The sequence below is a fragment of the Gorilla gorilla genome, chromosome 2 (genome assembly GCF_029281585.2).
Source record: "Gorilla gorilla gorilla isolate KB3781 chromosome 2, NHGRI_mGorGor1-v2.1_pri, whole genome shotgun sequence".
In the NCBI taxonomy this organism is placed as follows: domain Eukaryota; kingdom Metazoa; phylum Chordata; class Mammalia; order Primates; family Hominidae; genus Gorilla; species Gorilla gorilla.
Genome location: NC_086017.1, coordinates 42,742,754 through 42,765,353, shown reverse-complemented (window position 1 = coordinate 42,765,353; position 22,600 = coordinate 42,742,754). Strand labels below are relative to the sequence as shown.

At 43.4% G+C, this 22,600-nt stretch overlaps 1 protein-coding gene across 2 annotated transcripts in view; it reads right to left on the bottom strand.

Annotated features, from left to right (window-relative positions):
- Positions 1-3,406: 3,406 nt before the first annotated feature.
- TRIM71 (tripartite motif containing 71) overlaps positions 3,407-22,600 on the bottom strand; it is a 79,336-nt gene continuing 60,142 nt past the window's right edge. For both annotated transcript variants that reach the window (XM_004033807.5, XM_063703667.1), the window contains 2 exons: positions 15,119-15,253; positions 3,407-10,864 (listed from right to left, as the gene is read on the bottom strand). In XM_004033807.5, the coding sequence (XP_004033855.4) occupies positions 9,413-10,864; positions 15,119-15,253 (1,587 nt within the window). In that variant the 3' untranslated portion in view covers positions 3,407-9,412. The remainder of the gene's footprint in view (positions 10,865-15,118; positions 15,254-22,600) is intronic.

Sequence of the window (22,600 nt, the reverse complement as noted above, 5' to 3'; positions counted from 1 at the left end):
TTTCTCCACAGCATATTTTGGAGGTGAAATTACTGGATCCGTGTGTATGTGTACATCTTCACATTTACTAGGTATTGACAAATTCCCCTGCAAACAGGTTGTACTCCTTTTCACTCCCACCAGCTGTGTAGGACAGTTCCCATTTCTCACCAACAGTTGCTATAATTAGACTTTCCTATTTCTATCCAAAGGATGAGTATAACATTGTATCTTATTGTTGCTTTGGTCTGTATTTCCCTGAGTTCTAGGGCAGTTGAGCTCGGTAAATAACTTAACCCCACCCTTTGCCTCGTTGTTTTTAATTGGGGTATGTTTTCCTTATTGTAGTTCTTTAAGTATTCTGGATGGCAATCCTTTATTAGTTATACCTTTATATTCTGCCATTCTGAGGCTTATGCTTTCGCTTCTTTAATATCGTTGTTTTTCAAGTTTCAATTTTTGTAATTTAAAAATTGATATATAGTAGTTGGACATATTTTGGGGGTCCATATGAGTTTTGAAACTTGTGTAACGTGATTATCAAATCAGTGTACTTCGGATATCCATCGCCTCAAATATTTATCTTTTCTTTGTGCTAGGAACAATACAAATCTCTTTTATTTTGAAATTTACAATAAATTATTGACAATTTCCCTACTGTACTTCATTGAACTGATTTTTAAAACATAAAAAACACACAACCAGTGTATACATTTTTATCACATGTGCATTCCTGGTTGCCTGGCGTGCTGCTCTTGTGTCAGCCTCTCCCAGATCCAGGCTGATGACACTTCCTGCCATCAGGAATACTAGGATACTGCCTGTGGTCATGGGAGGTGAAGAGAGATCTAACAGTTCACTTAGATGCGGTGAAATACAGCCATCCCTCAGCACCACGGGAGATTGCTTTCAGGACCGCCCGCAGCTACCAGTGGAGCGCATGCTCCATTCGGCCGCTCCGTGGAACCCGCACATACTCCACGCAGCCACTCCGTGGAACACAAGTATTCCATATGGTCTGTGGAACCCGTGGATACAAATTCAGCCCTCCACATAGGTCAGTTTCACATCCCACAAATGTTTTCCGTCCCTATTTGTTTGCACATGTGGAACCCGTGTTTTTCAAGGTCAACTGCACTGCTGCTCACACTAGTTGTATGGAGGTCAGAAAAGAAAATCAAACCTCTTCACTGAACGGAAATTTTTTGTTTTTCCCTGAGACAGAGTCTTGCTCTGTTGCCCAGGTTGGGGTGCAGTGGCGTGATCCCAGCTCACTGCAACCTCTGCCTCTGGGTTGAAGCAATTCTCCTGCCTCAGCCTCCCAAGTTGCTGGGTTTACAGGTGCCCACCACCACGCCTGGCTCATTTTTGTATTTTTAGTAGAGACGGGGTTTCACCGTGTTGGCCAGGCTAGTCTTGAACTCCTGATCTCGTGATCTGCCTGCCTTGGCCTCCCAAAGTGCTGGCGTTACAGGTGTGAGCCACCACACCCGGCCGAACGAAGTTTTTAATGCAGTCAGATATAAATTTGATTTGTTGCTGTGCCTTCTCATAATCTGTATACCATAAAATGCACTTTACATTTAATATGTAAAGTTCAGTGATCTCCAGTATTTTCTCCAGTTGTGAAACGACAACCACTATCCAATTCCAGAGCACTTTCAATATCCATGGCTGCTATGGAGTTTCACAAAGAAAACTGCCAATTCCTCTCAACCTCCAAGGCCCTGGCAACCACAAATCTATTTGTACCTATTTGCCTATTCTGGACATTTCATGTATGTGCAGTTACGTCCCTGACTTCTTTCACTTAACACTTCAAGGTTCACCCATGTCGTAACATGCATTAGTACCTCATTCCTTTTTATGGCTGTTTATACAGTTTTCAGTTGAGGGAAATTTGGGTTGCCTGCATTTGGGGCTATTATGAATCATGTTGCTATGAACATTCATGTACTGGTTTTTGTGTGGACATGTCATCAATCCTCTTGGATATGTGCTGAAGATTGACATTGCTGGGTTCTATGTCTAACACTATGATGAACTGTCAAGATGTGTTCAACAAGTGTCTGTACCGTTTCACAATCCCGCCAGCCATATACCAGGGTTCCAATTACTCCACATCCTTGCCAATACTCACTACTGTATTATTGGCTGTTAACCTTTAAGAAAGGCAGCCTGATGGCCTGCTACAAAGAGGTACAGGCATTCTAAGCCCTTTCAAGGGTCATTTCACCCTGTCAAAGAGGCTGTGAAAATCAGGGAGACTGAAGATCAGGTGTTCTTTGTATGCTTCCCTTCCCTGCACTTCCTTCAGAAATGGGTCCTGCCTCCTTGTATTAGCTTCTCTTAGGTATTTTTTTACAGATTAAAGAGAAAAGATTCCTTTCCTTTCTTAAAAGTGCATCTACCCAACTTTTATATTCAACAAAAAAGCCTTCCCTTGTGTCCAGCTATGGGTAAAAGGGAAGTGAGAGGACTTTTCCAAAAAAGATGGAAGATGGGAAGAGGAAGAATGTAGACAAGAATTCAGAGTCCGTTTACACTTCAGGGTCTTTTTGAAACTGCTAATCAGGATGTGTTAATTTTGAAGCTGAAGGTATCAACACCAGCATGGGAAGGAGTGAAGGAAAGAGCAGAGGTTCCCAAGTCAGGTACTGAGGGTCTGCACTTTAAGAGGGTGTTTCCTGTACTGTAGTGAAGACCCAACACCATTAGAACCTGTGTAAACGTCTCACAGCAGGAAAGGGACACAGGACAGGAAAAAACATCAGGAAAAGTAGAACCTAGGGTGCTGGTTTCTCTAGTTTGTCAGATACTGCATTCAAAAGTCAAGCCTGAGGCTGTATGACTCCAAAGAAAATAGGTGAGCAAAGTTGGGAAAATGAAGTCCAGTGAAAAATGAAATCCCAAATAAAGTTCTGAACACATTAAGCTCATGATTAACAGTCTTTATCCACCCAGCATCTACGGTATCCCCCCACTGAGGGAGAAGCCAGTTGGATGAGTTGCTCACATCTCCTGGGGCCACAGTTTAGACCCCAAATGGTTCCCAGGTACACCCCTACTCAGACAGAGGTGATAAGGCCAAGACCTTCCAGAGAAAGGGGGACAGGGTGGTGGCAGCTGGAAAGTCACATATTTGCCTCTAGAGGGACATCTGCTACTCAGCTCCTTGGGAGAAGATACATACAAGGCTTCTAGGTCTGAAATTTCGTGACAATCCATAACTTTTAGGCTCTTTAACATTTCCTCTATTTTAAAATGCTCCCATCACCTTTTTTTTGAAGGCACCGCATGGGCCCAATCTGGCCCACCAGTCACAGTGCAGCTCCTGGACTGTCTACCTCAGGGACTCCCTTTCCATCCAGTACAGTGCACATACCCTTATTTACTATGGATTAAAGGATCACACAGACACACTGTAGCCATGGAAAAACCCTCTTGTTTATTTGATTAAACAAAAATAAAATAAGCTGCATAGGAACAATTTTAAAGTCCAAAGAGACACCAACTTTGTTTTAAGGCTGTAGTAGCTGATACAGCATCTCCTTGCTACCTCCTCCAGCCTTCTCTGTGGACCACAGTGATACATTCAGAAGCCTGTTAGCTAACACAGGAGTTTTTGAACACTTTTCCATTGGTTCTTCACCTGCTCATTGCCTGTCATGCCTGCGGCCTGCAATAGTAACATTTAAGATTTAAAATGTGAAAGCCAAAAGAGGAGGGGGGAAAAAAAACCAAAATCAACCAAACAAAAACTCACTTTTGCCTAAAGGTTTGGGGGGAAATCTTCATTTCCCCACCCATCTACTGCATTGATGGGATTCACATTACCACGGCAATGCCCATTTAAAAGTGGCAAATGGCAGTCAGCACCCCACCCCGGACAGGATTGCAGTGTGGTTTCTGCGGCCAGGGGAGTAACGGTAGTGCATATTCCTTACATCATGTCTGCCTTGGACAAATACAAATTAAGAGGTTTAACTTAGTCATTCTAACATAAGGCAACTTGCCCACATTAATTCCCCCAATTCTGTTTATTTAAAAAAAAAAAAAGACAATAAGACTCAACCGAGTCACATGTTCTACAGTTAAAAATTAAAGCATTTTGCTGACCCGGCATGAGAGCTAATGGACAGTATTAAGCAAGATTCAGTTTAACAACCCTCCCACCCACCCAAGTATAACTAACATGCTAATTAAAAAACAACACCCCTTACCCACCCACCCTTACCTGCATCGATTTTAGGAGAAAAGGGAAAAAAAGAAAGGAATCTTACCACCCTAAAAGCAAGAAAACCCCAGAAATGTGAAAAATCTTCCTCTGAAGAAAGACAACTACACAGACTGCTAGAAACACAAAGAACTTACAGAGTTACAGAGCTGGTTATTTAAAGAAAGTAAACACTTTGCTACACACATCAACATTCAGTCAGTGTGCTCTGAGATAGAGTCTTAAGAAAAATACTACCTGAGCTTGTAAGTTAATACAATCATTAAAAGGAGGTCTAAGACCATGTGGATACACAAAACTTTTAGAACCATTATTGGTTAAATGATGATGGAAAATATCCCACCAGGCTGGCTTGTTAACCCGTAAGATCAGTTTTAAAAATAGACATCATCGAGGTATTTCTTCACCATGACATTTATAAGCCCCTCATGATAATGACAGTGGTCTTAGGACCCTCCTCTCTTCCAAACAACCAAAAGTTAGGGCAGAAGAGAGGTGGGAGGGTCAATACAGTATATCCTGGTAATGTGCTTCTCAACTTTATCAAGTATTTAATAAACAAGGAAAAAAACCCGTCAACATGTTACCTTTGGTAGAAAAAAAATCAAAACAAAACAAAAGAGCAATACACACTTCAACAGTCACTGCTCAGTCAAAACAGTGATTGTTGCAACATCATGGTGATGAACGTCCTGCCGGGTCCAGAGAGCTACAAATACAATCATGAAGTCAAGAGGATTCTCATTCCCTTCAAATATTTGATGTTTCCAAGATCTAGACCTTTAGAATTGCTCCTAAAGGGTATTATTTGCAGACATTCGAAATACAGATAAAATATTTTTCTCTTGAAGAGAAAGAGACCTAAAGGTCTTTATTGTTTGTAGTTAAGTCCTCCGATAGGTCAGATTAACCAGTAGTTTCATAATACTGAACAACAGTAATGGTATGCATAATTCTTTTTGAGGGGGAAAAGCCAGATTGCTAAGAACTACTTGGATTTATGACTACATTTGCCTGACATTTCTCTTTCAAGGTAAGTAGAACATTTCTCCTGGGAGAAATCAGTTGTAGATTTATGGTAACATTTCTTTTAGAGGTAGCTTCCCACTCCCACCCACTGCCCATTGGATTAATACTATTCTTTTTGAGACCTGTCAGATGCTAACATGAGGTAGATGACTTGCCACAAGTGAGGTAGAAACTCAGCAAAAGCAGTCAGTGTGGTCTGGAATGCTGTGTCCTGTGCCCTTGGCCCTATAGAAAACCAGAGAAAGCCGTAGAGCTCTGGAGGCCCTGGCCCTGTGACACCATCACCTGCAAGTACAAGAGTGTGACTTTTATACAGCCCCAGACTGTTGGAAACTCATTCAGAGTGATGTTTTAAATATACCTTAAACATACCCTAAATACTTTTTGGCACCACTGTATTAAATAAGATCAGAAAAACAAGCCTAAAACTTTGGCATATCTTTCACCACCTACCAGAACAGAGCAATCTTAGAATCTTCCAACGAGGAAGGTAACACATATATAAACAGTATTTTGCTGCTTCAAGCCTAAAAGACTTTCCTCCTCAAATAATTAAGCTTTGGCTTAACTAGAATAAATCAGACTGAGCCGATCTCAAGCTATCTCTTGCAACTCCATCACAAAGTGCCTCAGTTCTGGCAACATTTTTGGCCCAACACGTAATTTGGATTCGGTTTATGGTACCCTTTGTTATGTGTTTCCCAAATAAGTTAGACTTAAAAGGGCACTGAGGAGTTAGTGCACTTGGGGTACAGCCCAGGTCACTGTGCTCTAGTCAACTTGAGTGCCACTTGCAGCCACAACAGGGCACATGTTCTGAGACAGCATTAGATCTTGGGACCAAAAATAACACTTTTGAAATGTTAAGTCAGTGTCAAGCAAAAGTAGTTTTTACCTATGGGTTAGATGTCCTTTAAACATCTCAATACTCAAACCTATATATCCAAACCCAATGGGCATCTCCACACATAAACTGAGCTTACATCATACCCCACCCAACCCTTGCCACCAGACCAGATCAGACCTCCATGGGGACTAGTAATTGTCATACTTACTCCCCAGAAACCTTTTTATTCTCCTACCTCATAATACCCAGGACCTTATATTTTCCATCAGGATGAAGACTCCCTTCTTTGACCCAACTCCTGGCTACCTGGCATTACCCGGGCAGGAGATTATGCATTTAAACACAGGTACTTTTCACAGTTTCACACTAGGGACTGCCAAATGTTGGCTTTTATCATCTTTCTTTGATTTAGAACATTTCACATCATACAATAAACACTCTCCAAAGTGCTTCGCACCAATCCCTATGGGTCAGGAGTCAACCACGGGCAGGAAAAACCGCCAATGTTTTAAAAACAAAAGCTTTCCAAATGTGACCATGTTTCTCAAATACCAGTCATGCACCATTTTGGGTACAGAAAGGTAAGGAGATAGATATACCACCACTGAGGACAAAGAGGTAGTATCTCTGACCTACACACATATTTCAGGGGATAGTTCTAGTTGCTCTAAGCCTGCAAATTTATAAGTCTGTAAATTAAGACCTGATAATTTCAGCCATGGAGCGAAAATCTTGGCTTTTCGATCACATCCATAGTAAAATGTCAAATAAGGAGCTCTAGTTACTGTTATGCACCAAGAACATTTCTCATTCAGGTCCCAAAATTTTCCTACATCTGGGGAAATTAGAAAGAAAAGAGCAGAATGAAAATGATGATGAAAAGATTTTAATCAAGATCCATCTCCTCAATAAAATTTTTTTCAAGCATTTAAAACCAGTTGTCTTTGGTGTTTAAAGGGTGGCTTGTTGGGCAGCTGGGGAAAGGGAAGGAAGATCAGCACCAAGTTACTCCAAAATAGAAAACAGTAAAAATGTTTAATTATATTAACTCTTTACCAAAGAACTTAGAGCTTAATGGCCAAAAGGCAACTGAATAGGCATTGGGGAAGGATTCACTATTAAATTCTACAGTAAAAGGAGCTTCTAACAAACAAGATTTCCTAACACCTTCCCACCCTGTAACAGCAGCTGGGAGGCAGCAGCAGTTTGAAGCTACTTTCCAACTTTTGAATCTTTTATTGCATGCAGTTCTCCTCTGTGAGATGAGTTTTTTTTTTTTCCTTCCCATTTTGGTCACTCAGAAACCCTAGAATTAAAGCAATGGGAAGAGACAGAGTAGCTTGTAGTAGTAGTAAATTAAACGTCCAAAAGAGGTGTACGGGAAAAGCGACTCGATTGACTTGTCACATTGTCCCCATCATCTCCTTTTCTATTGGGATAACAAACAAATTGCTCCATTTGTTAATCTGTTCTGCTCATTTAAAACGATACCTATTTTGCAATAGAAATTTCTCTTAAATAGAGGAACAGAAGTTGATCCATAAGTCTTTAAACAAGAGGTCTCCCTTGTAAGTCACTGACGTTTGTTTGAGAGTCCCTCTTTTCCCTGAGGAGGGCTCCTCCAGAATTTGGTTCTTATTTCAGTATTTGGGGCAATGCAGGAACCCACTGGGTTCTGACAAGCAGGGTATCAGCTGCATCTGCTTTGCACTTGAAAGACAGACAATGCCCAGAAGCACAAGTTTTGTACCCAAGTCCAGCTTACAACCAACCAATCCTGTAAAGTGACACAGATTCTACCCCACAGTTCTGCAGTGGGAGCCTTAAATTTTCATTCTTTGGTACCGAGTTACAGGTTTAAGAAAAGACATTACATCCTACATTTCAGGTTGGGACAATTTGGTTTCTAGATCCTTTATGGTCAAAGGCCTTGGGGGGAGGGGGGGCGGGGGGATTCTTGTTAACCATGAGGTCCTAAAGCATGGCCTGGGTGCAAACAATCCTATAAAAAGTGACCCAAGCAGAGGGTGTGGGACTGAGCTGTTGGTATTAATTTGACTTTCAAACCTTCTATTTCCCTGAACTTTCAAAGCAGGAAAAAATTGTGCTTGTAAAATAAAAGTTCTTTCCTTTGCCTACTCTTCTTAGGAAAAGAAACTCCTAGCACTACAGAACAACATGCACTCGCGGGTCAGGGCGGACCCTGCCCTTTCTGTGGAGTTCCTATAGTTTGGGGGTGCCTTGTTCTCTAATGTGCTGCCTGACTCCCTCAGCACACACATGTCCACCCACATTCATGTCCACGTCAGCCCATGCCTGAAAACCCTCTCTCTGAGAACCAGGTTAATTTCCTTTTTCCTTCCATTTAACCCTTTATAACCTAACAGCAAAATAAGAAAGCATAACTTTTGAGAATACGTTTAATCAAAAATCCTGAGCTACCATCTATATACTTTTTTAAGAAACCAAAGTGTGAAAAGGAGAGGTTCTTTGGGAGGCAGTGTGTCATTTTCAGCTTTACTACTTGGGTGCAAGATGGCTTTGAAACAAACACGCACACACCCTCCCTTAAAAGAAACAAAGATTATATACCCTAAAATATGAAGGGTCTGCTTTTCTTGGCTAGCAAGCCACAGCCACAACGTCTAAGATCAAGAAACGATGCAGAAGAGGATGTTAAACACACTGAGGTATAAACAGAGAACAGAGGAAATTTCTCTGTTGCAGCATTTAAAAAGAGAAGATTTTCCAAAAAGATCAAAACAACACAACATAATCTAAACCCCATATAAACAGTATTCTCAAGAACACAGATATTCTATAATTATGCATTTCAAATCCTATTTTTTCCATGTTTTATAGTTTTTTGTTTTTTTACTTAGTAGTTTTTTTTTGTGTTTCCTTGGCTCAATCTACAGAATACACCCCACCACACACATCCAGTGCCCTCCCAGCCATACAGATGCCAGGCTTGTGCATATCATGCCCCACGCAGGGGAAGAGGGAAATGCAAACTCCACTGAGGAGGGGAAGAGGGCCTGTTGCAGAAGGAAATGTAAAGATTTATGAGGTAGATAGAAATTATCACTTCACAGGCTCAATCCCTGCAGAAAAGATAAGTACATTCATCTGTAAAAAAATAAAGATGAGGTAGGACTTAAGCAATGTTGTACTTTTCTTGTTCTCTTTAAAAAAAAGAAAAAAGAAAAAAGAAATTTCCCTGAGACTGTTTCTTCTTTGAAATTCAAAAAGAGACAGAAAGAGAGAGAGAGAGAGAGACACGCACACACACCCCAAACACAGAAACCTAGGAAATGCAATTAGAAGACGAGGATTCGATTGTTGCCAAAGTCCACCACAACGATCATTCCGTCGGGGGTGATGGCGATGCCGGAAGGGCGGTCCATCTGCCCAAAGCCACTACCTTGAGCACCAAACTTGCACAGGAAGCTGCCGTTGGATTCAAACATCTGTACCCGATGGTTCCTGGAATCCGCCACAATGATGCGCCCTTCCTGGTCCACAGCTACCCCTTGTGGGCGCAGGAACTGCCCATTGCCTGTGCCCTCCGAGCCCAGAAAGCGTGCCGACTGGCAGTCAGGGTGAATAACCAGGAGCCGGTGGTTGTTGAAGTCAGTGACCACCAAGTGGCCCTCATGGTTGAAGGCCACACCCCGTGGGGAGTCAAAGTGCTTCCAGAGAGCCCCCTCGAAGCCATACTTATTTAGGAAGACACCATCAGGCCCAAACAGCTGGATCCGGTGGTTCCTCGTGTCTGAGACCAGGATCTTGCCCTCAGAATTCACCGCCACATCCCAAGGGTAGTTGAACTGCCCATTCTTGGTTCCTTTCTCACCAAACTTGAGGAGGAACTGGCCCTCGAACGTGAAGATCTGGATGCGATGATTGTCCTTGTCAGCCACCACGATCCTGCGTGAGGCGTCACAGGCCACGCCGGCTGGTCGGTCGAACTGCCCAGGCCGGGAGCCCAGGGTGCCGAATTTGTGGTGGAAGGCGCCGCAGGGCTTGAACACCTGGATGCGGTTGTTGCTGCGGTCGGCGACAATGATGTAGCCCTCCTTGTCTACACTCACACCCCAAGGGCGGCAGAGCTTGCCATCGCTGTCACCCTCACTGCCGAAGCTCAGGCCCGGGAGCCCAATGCCCACGTAGCTGCGGCCTGACTTGACCACCACCTTGAAAGGGCTGTTCTCAATGTGCTGGTTGCACAGTGTCACAGATACCAGGTGCTCACCCTCCAGCTGGGGTCGGTAACTCACCACATATGTTCCATTCTGCTGATCACTCACCTCTGCACCAAACAGGTTGCCATCAGGGCCCAGGACCACAGCCGACATCAGGTCGCCTCCTGAGAGGCGGGGCTCACCATCGTGGTCATAACCAATGACTGTGAAGGAGGCCACCTTTCCCTGGAGGGCGCGCTTGAGGCCATCGCCCGTGGCCTTGGTGAGTGGTGCAAAGGCCCCGCTGCTAACAAAGCCAAAAGACTTGATGGCAAGGTACAGTGCCTGATCAGGGGGTGTGAACATGACTCGGTCATCTTCCTGGGGCTGCAGGAGGCTCCGCACGGTCTTCAGCTCCTGCACCTGGGCCAGCATCCGGTCTCGGGCCAGTAGGATGTCTAGCGCTCTACCCTCCTCCAGGACCTGCTGCACGGCACTGATGGTGCTCTCAAGCTTGTTGAGGTTTTGCCGCAGCTTCTCCACCTGCAGGTACAGAGACTTGGCTTTCACCTGGCGGATCTTTTCTACCTGGAGGGAAAAGCAAGAGTGGAGAAAGACACAGAGGCTTAGAGCCAAGCACAGAAAATACCACATAAGCCACAACTAATCACAAGGAAGCATCAGACAAACACATATTGTGGGATGGTCTACAAAAGACATCTGTCTTTCTTCAAAAGCAGCAAAATCAAAATGGACCAAAAAACCTGAAGAACTGTTCTGGGTTACAGAGGATAGTTACTAGAAACAGGACAACTATATGTAATTAGTGACTCTGGACTGGAAGGAGTGGCTAGCTATGAAAAGCACTGTTGGGACAATTGTTGAACCTTGATTATAGACTGAGGAGTAGATGCTAGTACTGTATCAAAATCAAATTTCCTGATTTCTGTTAATTGTAATGTGATTAGGGGTAAAGGCATTGTGTTTCCAATATGCCAACTCACTCTCAGATCACAAACATATATACACATACATACATACATACATACACACACACACATACACGCACGCCTCATGCCTGTAATCCCAGCACTTTGGGAGGATGAAGCAGGCAGATCACCTGAGGTCAGGAGTTCGAGACCAGTCTGGCCAACATGGCAAAACCCTGTCTCTACTAAAAATAACAAAAATTAACCAAGTGTGGTAACAGGTGCCTGTAATCCCAGCTATTTGGGAGGCTAATGTGGGGAGAATCGCTTGAAGCCGAGAGGCGGAGGTTGCAGTGAGTAGAGATCACACCATTGCACGCCAACCTAGGCAACAGGGAGAGACTGTCTCAAAATAATAATAATAATAATAATAATAATAATAATTGGGACAAAACGTACATAATCAGTAAATCTGGAGAAGGAATATATGGAGTTACTATTATTACTGCAACTTTTCTGTAAGCTATAAATTAAAAAAAATAAAAGTTAAAAACAGCCATCTAGAGCTGGGCACAGTGCTGTGCACCTGTAGTCCCAGCTACTCGGGAAGCTGCGGTGGAAGAATCACTTGAGCCTAGGAGGCTGAGTCTGTAGTGTGCCATGACTGTATCTGTGAATAACCACTGCACTCCAGCCTGGGTGATACAGCAAGATCCCACCTTAAAAAAATAGCAAGATCCCACCATCAAAACCAAAAACAGCCATTTGACAAAGGAGTTTACTGAGCACCTACACTTTGCCAGGCATTGGAGGTACTGCAGTAACCCACAGAAAATATAAAATATGGTCCTTGCTCACACAGAGTTGTAGTTTAGAAAAGCAGTATTCAAAAGCAAACGAAGAAATAAGGATCATGTCAGATAGTGATAGGTGTTAAAAAGTAGAAAAAGGATGTGAAAGACAGTGTCTAGGGGCCCTGATACAGATAAAGAGCACTGAGGGACAGTGCCTTTCACAAGTTCAGACCTACAGGTTGAGACTAGGCAAAAGGCCATAGGGAGAGCTATCTCAGCAAAGGAAACAGCCAGCACAAAGGTCCTGCTGTGGGCACAGGCTCAGCATTTCACAACCACAGCTTTCAGTAGGGGAGTGACATGACAGATTCATATTCTTAAAGAATTAGTGTGGGGCCCAGCACAGTGGCTCATGCTTTGGGAGGCCAAGATGGGTGGACCACCTGAGGTCAGGAGTTCAAAACCAGTCTGGCCAACATAGTGAGACCCTCTCTGTACTAAAAATACAAAACTAGCCGAGCGTGGTGGCAGGTGCCTGTAATCCCAGCTACTTGGGAGGCTGAGGCAGAAGAATCGCTTCAACCCAGGAGACGGAGGTTGCAGTGAGCCGAGATCGTGCCACTGCAGTCCAGCCTGGGCAATAAGAGCGAAACTCCGTCTCAAAACAACAACAACAACAACAAACCGCAAAAGGATTAGCTTGGGAAATGTGTATTAAAGGAGACCACCACCACAGGGCACCATTTTTTTATTTTTTGGTAGAGATGGGGTCTTAATGTTGCCACGGGTGGCCTCAAAATCCTGGACTCAAGCAATCTTCCCACCTCAGCCTCCCAAAGTGTTGGCATTACAGGCGTGAGTCACTGTGCTTGGGCCAGTTTCTCTTTACTTCTGAATTTTAAGAATGGTTTTAAAAACCCAACTGGGAACCTGAGAAGCCCTGTACCCCAAATTTTAACATAGCACGCTTTTGGCATGTCTGTATTATTTCCAAAAGAGCCCTTTAAATCTAAAATGCTATAATATATATGGACATGGATTCTAACCTGCCAAAATAATTCCTGCTTGAGGTTCTCAAACCATGCTATTTAGAAATATGGAATTTTGTTTTACCAATGAAACATTAGTTTCTCTATTCTTTAAAAGTTCTCTAATTCTAAGCAATTTCCCCCTGTGAAGGGAATGAACTTATCCAAATAGTTTTCACAGAGGACCATGACTTGAGTTGTTCTACAGATCTGAAAGCCATAGAAGGCTATTTCAGAATAAGCGTCCACTGTTGAAAGAGCTGGATTTCAACCTGACTTTCCCTTTAGGGTGGGAGGGGTGATTATATGATTTCGACTCATTCCTGCTTTTTCATCTGTTCAGTGAACCAGGATACATGTGTATGGAGAGGCCCACGTGGGGACAGATTAAAGAATATTTGCCCATTAGGCCAAACCTCCACCTTTGGTTCTTACCCATGAACTATATATATGCAGCTAACCCCATGAGGTAGCCAAGTCCACTGGAAATACATAAGGCCCAAGAATGAAGAGAGGCATCTGGATATTTACAACAGGGTTGTCTTAATCCTTGCACTTATATATCTTAAAGTAACTAGAGATGCAGGAAAACAAAACTTGTAACAAAGAGATGCCCAGACAGAGACAGGCAAAGTAAGAGGGATTTGCTGGGAAGGAACAGAAAAAAAAAAAAAAAAAGTCAGTAATTAGTCAAAGAGAGAGGGACCCCACAGGATTTGGAGCAAGGTTCTATAGCAAAAGTATCCAAAATAAGGAAGCTTATTTTGGAATGCTCTGAGGATGAATTTTTGGGCAAGCAGAAACTGCTTACTACAGTGAAGAAGGGATGGACTCTTCTTTCAAACAGGCTTCTCCCAAGAGTAAAAACTTGCCATTTCTTCTGAAACAGAACTGCCTTTAGAGAGGACAGTGGGTCAGCCTCACAGGAGGGAGGGTAACTAAGGTGAAAGCGGCAGAAACCCCCACACACAAAGGCCTTTTTCATCAGGAAATCCAGAAGAGCGAGTTTGTGGCAGAGTTCACTACAAAGCTCTCAGGTTGCAAGAAATGGGCTCCTCAGTTATAATTAACATTCGTGGGTGGCATAACACTGGCAGACCCATGGGGACATCTGAGTGTCTGAAAACGATGTCATGCCCACAAAGGTGCTCAAAAAATATGCTGAATTAAAAATCTTGGACTAACACCTCCAAAGTCTCTTGTCAGAAAGCAATTGAGCCATATTCCTTAAGAGGTCAGAAGAGGCAGAAAGCATCCATCCAGTTGTGAAGTTAACTAAATGGAAAATGCAATGCAAAATCCAGGGACGCCTTGCAGAACATTGTAGGGCCCAGTAGTTAGCAAAGTTCACTTGCAGAAACTGAGGTGCCATCCCCACCATCATCATATTGTTTGGAGATGGAAACAGGCACACTCCACAAGGATACCCTTATAAATCAGCTCTAGTCTTTTTCGTGTGTTCAGAGAATGTAATTATAGTTAAAGAACTGGCATGGAGTACTGGCCCTTTCATAGACCTAACTCTCCTCCTTTCTGAGTGGGGACATAAAATCAGAAAAGGAACAGTTGGAATGCTGGCTTGGGTGGGGCAAGTAGTCTTTCTAGCTGATTTTTATCTAAACAGCACACTAGTGTGCTCGGCACTCTTTCCTGCTCCAACAGGAAGAAAGGACACACACTCACTGCCCTCCGAAGAGGAAAACTGGTTTTCCACAAGAGGTCAGGAAGTGCAACCAGCCAGGTCACCAAAAATAGGGATGTTTCCTACCAGCCTGCCTTTCTTAACAACAGTTTCGACTATGCTACCTTCTTTAGCCTCCTTTTGAGTGAATGCAATATAAAACTGGAGACCACTTCCAGTCTTGGTTACCCACGTACTTCTGAAAAGGCTTCTTGTTGTTTTACCGCAGACAGCACCCACAATGTTCCAGGGACCCCCTGCATCTTTCTGCTAACAGGCTTTCTGGAAAATTACCAAGTGTTTTAAACTTAGAGCTTGGCTCCTGGATCTGTAAAGAGCCCCGTAGAGTGCTGCTGAGGTTCATGGAAGCCGAGTGGGCACAGCCTGGGTGGGGGAGCTCTCCCTGTTACCTTCCACAGCAGCTCACACTCGCGTTCCTCCAGGGCTTTCTTATGCCTCGCAGTCACGGCTTTGACCTCCGACTGCACAACCTTCGCCTTCATCTCCACCTGTTCCGCCACCGTCTGGGCCTGCTCGATGCTCAGCTGGAAAACCAAAAAGAAACAACTTCGAGGCATTAGAAGGACTGTCATTCCTTATACAAAACATTTGAATCTGCTCTGTCAGACTTGAAAAGCTGACACCCTGGGTTCCCAGACCACTTGATTCACTCCCTTGGAAGGAAAACAGGCACTTAGGGAGAGACTGGCATCTGTTTGACATGTAACTAAAGGAGTTGCTGGCAAGAGCTGGATTTCTTTGCATGAGAAACAGCACCTACACAGTGAATGTCAGAACTATTAAGAGATACTCTGACACAGCGAAACCAGTGTAGCTGGGTGACAGATGAAAACGGAATGAGGATCAGATGTAAAATGTACAACTCCAGCCACACAAGCAGCTTCCCCAGACTTCCTGGCCTCACCCTCTGCCTAGGCGAAACCCCGCAGGCCAGGAACATCCCTTATGTGAGGGTGTGCGACAGGGTAGTGGCTAATCCATCCTGCTTTTGTCAAGACACTGGCAACACAGCTCATCCCAGCCAGAACGAACACCAAGTGCACACTGGGAATATCCCCCGATCTACCTAAGAAGCTGTGCCCCGTGGTCAGAGACCATCTGCACGTCACCACACACGCCACCCTGTACCAGCCGTAGTAAATCAGCCAGTTTAATCAGACGTATTATTGTTCATAAAAAATTAATCCAGACAGAAGGCATGGTGTTTTCATTAATATTACATGGTGTGTCTTGAAAAGCCACAAGGATTTCTTTGAGATACCGAGCTATTAAATCAGGGATTCCAAAGTGATTGCTCTTGGTACAACAGGTTTCAGGGTAGGTGATTCAATCAGGAGGGTGTCAGGGAAGCCCAAACTGGAGCCTAGTATTGGCTTAGGAATCAGAGTGACCAATCATCCAGTTTGCTCTGTACTGAGGGGTTTCTGGGATGTGGGACTTTCAATGCTAAAACTGGGACAGTCCGGGGCAAACCAGGCCAGTCATCCCTGGAGTCAGGTAACCCAGGTTCCAATCCTGGGTTAGTTTAGGGCCTCCTACTAGTTGTAAGGCCTTGGACAAGCTCCTGCTCCTCTCCAACCTTGGTAAAGTGTAATGTGAGGGAAATGCATGGGTAGAGCTGAGCTCAGCACCTGGCACAGAGTAAAACACTGTTATTAATAGTTCTCAGCTGATAAAACACCTGGGACAAAAGTTCAGCCATTGTGTCTCGTCAGGCCACTTAGCTCCTATCATAAAATTTACCATTAGTCACACTTAGTATGTTCAGTGTTGTATAATCACCACCACTATCTAGCTTCAGAACATTTTCACCACCCAAAAAGCAAAGGCCATAACCATTAAGGAGTCATTTCCACTTCCCTCCTTCTACCCCATGGCGATCATTAATCTACTGTCTCTCTACAGATCTGTCTGTCCTGGGCATTTCTTTTTCTTTCTTTTTTTTTTTTTTCAAATAGAGATGGGGGAATCTTGTCACGTTGCCTAGGCTGGTCTCGAACTCCTGGGCTCAAATGATCTGCCCACCTAGGCCTCCCAAAGTGCTAGCATTATAGGCATGAGCCACTGCACCTGGCCTGTTCTGGGTATTTCATATAGATGGCATCATCGTACAATACACGATCTACCTTATTTTTATGAATATTCTTCCTGCCCAACAGTTTGACTTGCTCTGGATGACAGCTGACACATTCATGGCATGCAAGACACGCTCAAAAGTGCAGCCCCAAAAACACCCATGGTGGCCGGGCACAGAGGCTAATGCCTGTAATCCCAGCACTTTGGGAGGCCGAGGCAGGCGAATCACTTGGGCTCAGGAGTTTAAGACCAGCCTAGCCAACATGGTGAAACCTGGTCTCTATTTAAACAAAACAAAACAAAAAAGCACACCACCCATGACTCCAGTGGTTAGGTGCCACACTGCATTCTCTGCCTAAGAGGATCCTGTGTGACCTAAGGATCCACTGAGCTGATTCACAGGGGAACTGGGTAGATCCAGAGGGCTCACAGGATATCCACAGCCTGGAATGCTTCACCCTAAATTTCCAAACCCAGTTCTGATGCCACTTCCCTTCTGAAGCTGGAAGGGAACAGCACATTTCTGTAATGTTTCTGCATCACCTTCACAATCCTGTCTCAAGTACCATTACATATCAAAGTAGGAGCTAAGTACAAAGCCCATGATACTTAAGGCACCTGGGATTTAGCAGAACAATTAGCAGAACAATCTATAAATTTTATATTTGCACATCTCTAGCCATAACCATGTTTACCAAAGCACTAGGTAGCTGTGTTGGGTTAAATATTGTCCCTCCAAACATCAGGCTCAACTAAATGTGGGCCAGGATGTGACCTTGTGTGGAAATAGGGTCTTTGTAGATATAATTAGCTAAGATGAGGTTATAGTAGATTAAGTTGAATCTTAAATCCCAAAACTGATGTTCACAGAGGGTCACGTGCAGACACAGATACAGAGAACAAAGCCACGCGAAGACCAAAGCAGAAACGGAAACTGATGCAGGTACAAGCCAAGGATGCTGGCAACTGCCAAAAGCCAGGATGAGGAAAGCAATGAGTCTTCCTGAGGGCCTTCAGAGGGAGCATGGTCCCGACACCTTGATCCTGGCCTTCTGGCCTGCTGTTTTAAGTAATCCAGTTTATGGTAAATTGTTACAACAGACCCGATAAACTAATACAGAAGCCAATAAAGTGAAGCAGACAGATATTACATCCACATTACCTAAAAGTTAAAAAATCAGAATGGCCAAGCAAATGAGCATGCATATAAGCAGGTATCATAATAGCATTGATACACTTTTAGTATCTCACGCTGTCAGGATTCATCCAGGGAAAAAGAGAGAAAGCGAGAGAGAGCAAGAGAGCTCCCTAGACATTTAAACAGAATTTAGCACAGGGAAATGGTTAAACAGGTATGGGAGAACTGCTGGGGCAAAGAGCACACTGAGGCAGAGAGTACCTGCAGAAGCAGCTTCTTCTGCTTTGTCTGAGAGAACAAAGGAAAGAAAGCTGTGGTTACAAGAACCCAGAATAAGATGGCGAGGTTACATCCAGCTAATTCTGGGAGTGGCAAGATCTGAAATTGAAACCAACTTCTGCTGTCAGGGTGAAAAAGAACTGCTATTAAGAACTGGGGCCAGGTACGGTGGCTCACACCTGTAATCCCAGCACTTTGGGAGGCAGAGGCAGGAGGATAGCTTAAGCCCACGAGTTTGAGATCAGCCTGACCAAGAGTGAGACCCCGTCTCTACAAAAAAATAAATTAGCCAGGCGTGGTGGCGCTTGTCTATAGTCCCATCTACTTGGGAGGCTGAGCTGGAAGGATTGCTTGAGTCCTGGGAGATCGAAGCTGCAGCAAGCTGTGACTGCACCGCCGCGCCCCTCAGCCTGGGTGACAGAGCAAGACTCTGTCTCAAAACAAATATGTAATATGATAATATAATTAATATGAATTGGAAGAAAAAGGGAAGAAGTCCTTTTCCCATACATGTAGTTTGAAGAGTCACAGCCCCAGTGTCACATAGCAAGAGTGTGACAGGGTTAGAGCCCAAAGAGTAGAACTTAGTAACCGGCACCCTCTATATTTTTAGATGTGTTGGTTATTAATTAGCACAACTGGTGTCCAAGCTAATATTTCACCAAGGCAACCAAACCTATGTCTGTAACATTTCTTAATCCTTCCTCAATAGAAAGCAGAGGTGGCAAACTGCTTTCTATTAATATTAATGTCATACTACTTGCCAAATTGATTTTTTTACATCTAACTTCTATCATATGTTCGAAGAAAAAAGACCCAGCCTGGGCAACAAGAGCAAAACTCTGTCTCAAAAAATAAAAAAACAAAAACACCACTCCCTTTGCATAGGAATGGGTGTACTACCCTACTCATCTCTTCCCCTAGTCTCCTAGCTAGGCTTATCGCTTATCCCTCATGTCTGGAACTCACATTTTATGACAAAAATTGTTTCTTGCATTTTTCAAACAGGTTCAAAAGGGGATTCAAAGCTTTTGTTGCAATTTTAATAATCAGCAAGCATGCAAAGATATTCCTTGGGCTGAGAGTCACAAAAGCCCTACCCAATGCATAGTGGAAAAATAGGTCTTTCCCTTCCAAATTATGCACGACCCAGCCAAGCACGGCATTCCAAGATGTGCAGACCTGGACTTATTGAACTAGTTCCCAACCTCTAACAGCAGGGCATTTGAAGGACATAAAGGGCAGATAGGTTGGGGGAAATGACAATGTAGAAAGGCTGGGTAAACTTCCAAAACAGATATATACATTTCACAGTAAGAAAAGAGAAATCACCCAACAAGCATGGTGCTTGAGAGAAAATTTAACCATCTTTGGGATGTTAACAGATCTAATTAAACATTTAAAAGTTGAGGGTCTACATTTGGACTGGCAAATCAGTGCACTTTCCAGCTGACTACTGAGTGGCAGTCAGTCAGCATGGAGGAGACTCGGGCCAAATCTGGCTCTCAAAGGAAAGAATATAGATATCGATCAGTGATGCCAACTGTGGAGAACAGTGGTATTTAAAGAGCCCAACGGTCAGAAGGTAAGAGAATGCAATCATCACCCATACACTTGTAGGCGACCATACTGGGTATGCGGAGCTACTGTGGTCCACTCTAAAATGTAATTTTTTGGCCAGGAGCAGTGGCTCATGCCTGTAATCCCAACACTTTTGGGAGGCTGAGGCAGGTGGACTGCCTGAGGTCAGGAGTTGAGACTAGCCTGGCCAACATGGTGAAACCCCGTCTCTTCTGAAGATACCAAAATTAGCCAGGTGTGGTGACGGGTACCTGTAATCCCAACTACTCAGGAGGCTGAGGCAGGAGAATCACTTGAACCCGGGAGGCAGAAGTTGCAGTGAGCCAAAATCGTGGCACTGAACTCCAGCCTGGGCAACAGAGTGAGACTCCACCTCAAAAAAAAAAAAAAAAAAAAAAAAAAAAAATATATATATATATATATATATATATATATACACACATATATAAAATTTTCATCACATCTTTCTCTGAATCTATAATTCATCTTAAATTGTCCGTGGGTTTCTTCCTTTGTTAGTTGTATGTAAAATAAATGTACACCTTACAATTAATGGCATCTTAAATGTGATGAAATATAGTAATTGAAGAATCAAAACTTTCTTATGTAGAAACCAACTATTCCTGATCCTGTTTATCGCTATCCCCAGCAAATTAGTTTACCTTGTGGAATCCTCTAATAACATACATGACCAGAATGTCATATATTCAAGAAAAGCAGCAAAGTGAAAGTAACAGAATGTTCAAAAAAGCAATAAAAATGAGTGGTTGCCCCCTAAATGCCCTACAACAGTGATGAGGTGCTACATCTTCCATGCTGTCCTTGTTATGGCCAACTCTAGACACTCACCAGGGTAGATTATCTTTATAGGACAATCCAGAATTAACTCAAGGATTTGTATCTGGAGCTCTTTCCAGAACCTAGACTCTCAGGACAAGTTGTGAGTCTCTTTAAAGTCATAAGTTAGGAACTCTGATTCATACTTAACTGAACATCTGACATCTGCAATTTAATACCAGACATTCAATGGGGAAATATACTTTCAGTATACATATCCTCCTCATCTGGAAATGATTTATTAGATGGTTACAACAATCACACAAACTGATCTTAAAAATAAATGGATGAGGCTGGGTGCAGTGGCTCAAGCCTGTAATCCCAGCATTTTGGGAGGTGGAAGCGGATAGATCACTTGACACCACGAGTTTGAGAAGACCAGCCTGGGCAACATGGTGAAACCCCATCTCTACTAAAAACACAAAAATTAGCCAGGCGTGGTGGTACATGCCGGTAATCCCAGCTCCTCACTTGAACCAGGGAGGCAGAGGTTGCAGTGAGCCAAGATCTGTCACTGCGTTCCAGCCTGGGCGACACAGCCAGACTGTCTCAAAAATAAAAATAATAAAAAATATAATCACAAACTATAGCCATACCTCAATTTATTGCACTTCATAGATAAAAAAGAAAATAAAAGAAAAACCCACATTTTCTTTTTTGAGACAGAGTCTTGCTCTGTCGCCCAGGCTGGAGTGCAGTGGTGTAATCTTGGCTCACTGCAACCTCAACCTCCAGGCCTCAAGCAATCCTCCCGAGTAGCTGGGACTACAGACACGCAACATGAGGTCTGGCTAACCTTCTTCATTTTTTGTAGAGACAAGATCTCACTATGTTGCTCAGGCTGGTATAGAACTCCTGAGCTCAAGTGATCCTCCCGCCTCAGCCTCCCAAAGTGCTGATGTTACAGTTTTGAGCTACAGTACTCAGCCAGTTTTTTTTTTTTTTTAAGAAATTGAAGATTTGTGGCAATACTGCATCAACCAAATCTACCGGTGTCATTTTTCCAAAAGCCCATACTGTCTCTGTGTCACACTTTGATAATTTTTGCAGTATTTCAAACTTTTCATTATTATTTTATCTGGTGTGCTGATCTGTGACAAGTGATCTTTGGTGTTAATCAGGCCACTTAGTAACCCTACAATGGCCTCTAAGTGTTCAAGTGAAAGAAAAGGTCTGACAAATCTAAAATGATTAAGCTTAGTAAAGAAAGCAAGTAGAAAGCTACAGACAGGCTGAAAGCTAGGCCTATTACACCAAACAGTCAAAGCTGTGATTGCAAAGTAAAGTTCTTGAAATAAATTAGAAGTTCACTCCAGTGAACACTCAAACAGCAATGAGGCAAAACAGACTTATTGCTGATATGAAGAAAGTTTAATGATCTGGAGAAAAGATCAAACCAGCCATAACATCTCCTTAAGCCAAAGTCTAATCCTGCCTGAGCAGGGACCTAACTCTTCAATGCTATGAAGGGTGAGAGATGAGGAAGCTGCGGAAGTTTGAAGCTAACAGAGGCTGAGTAATATGGTTTAAGAAAACAAGTTATCTCCAAAACATATATGTGTAAGGTGACACAGCAAGTCTGATATAGAAGCTGCAGCAAGTTACCCAGAAGAACAAGCTAAGGTAATTGATGAAGACAGCTAAACAACAGACTTTCAAGACATCCTTTTATTAGAAGAAGACAGCCTGATATGGGAAAGACATAGTCTTATATTGGAAGAAGATGCCATCTAGGACTTTCATAGCTACAGAAGTCAATGCCTGGCTTCAAAGCTTCAATGGACGGGCTGACTCTCTTGGTAGGGACTAATGTAGCTGGTGACTAAGTTGAAGCCAACAGTCATTGTCCATCCTGACAATCCTAGGCCCCTTAAGCATTATGCTAAATCTACTGTGTCTGTGCTCTACAAATGGAAAAACAAAGCCTGGATGACAGCATGTCTGTTTGTAGCATGGTTTG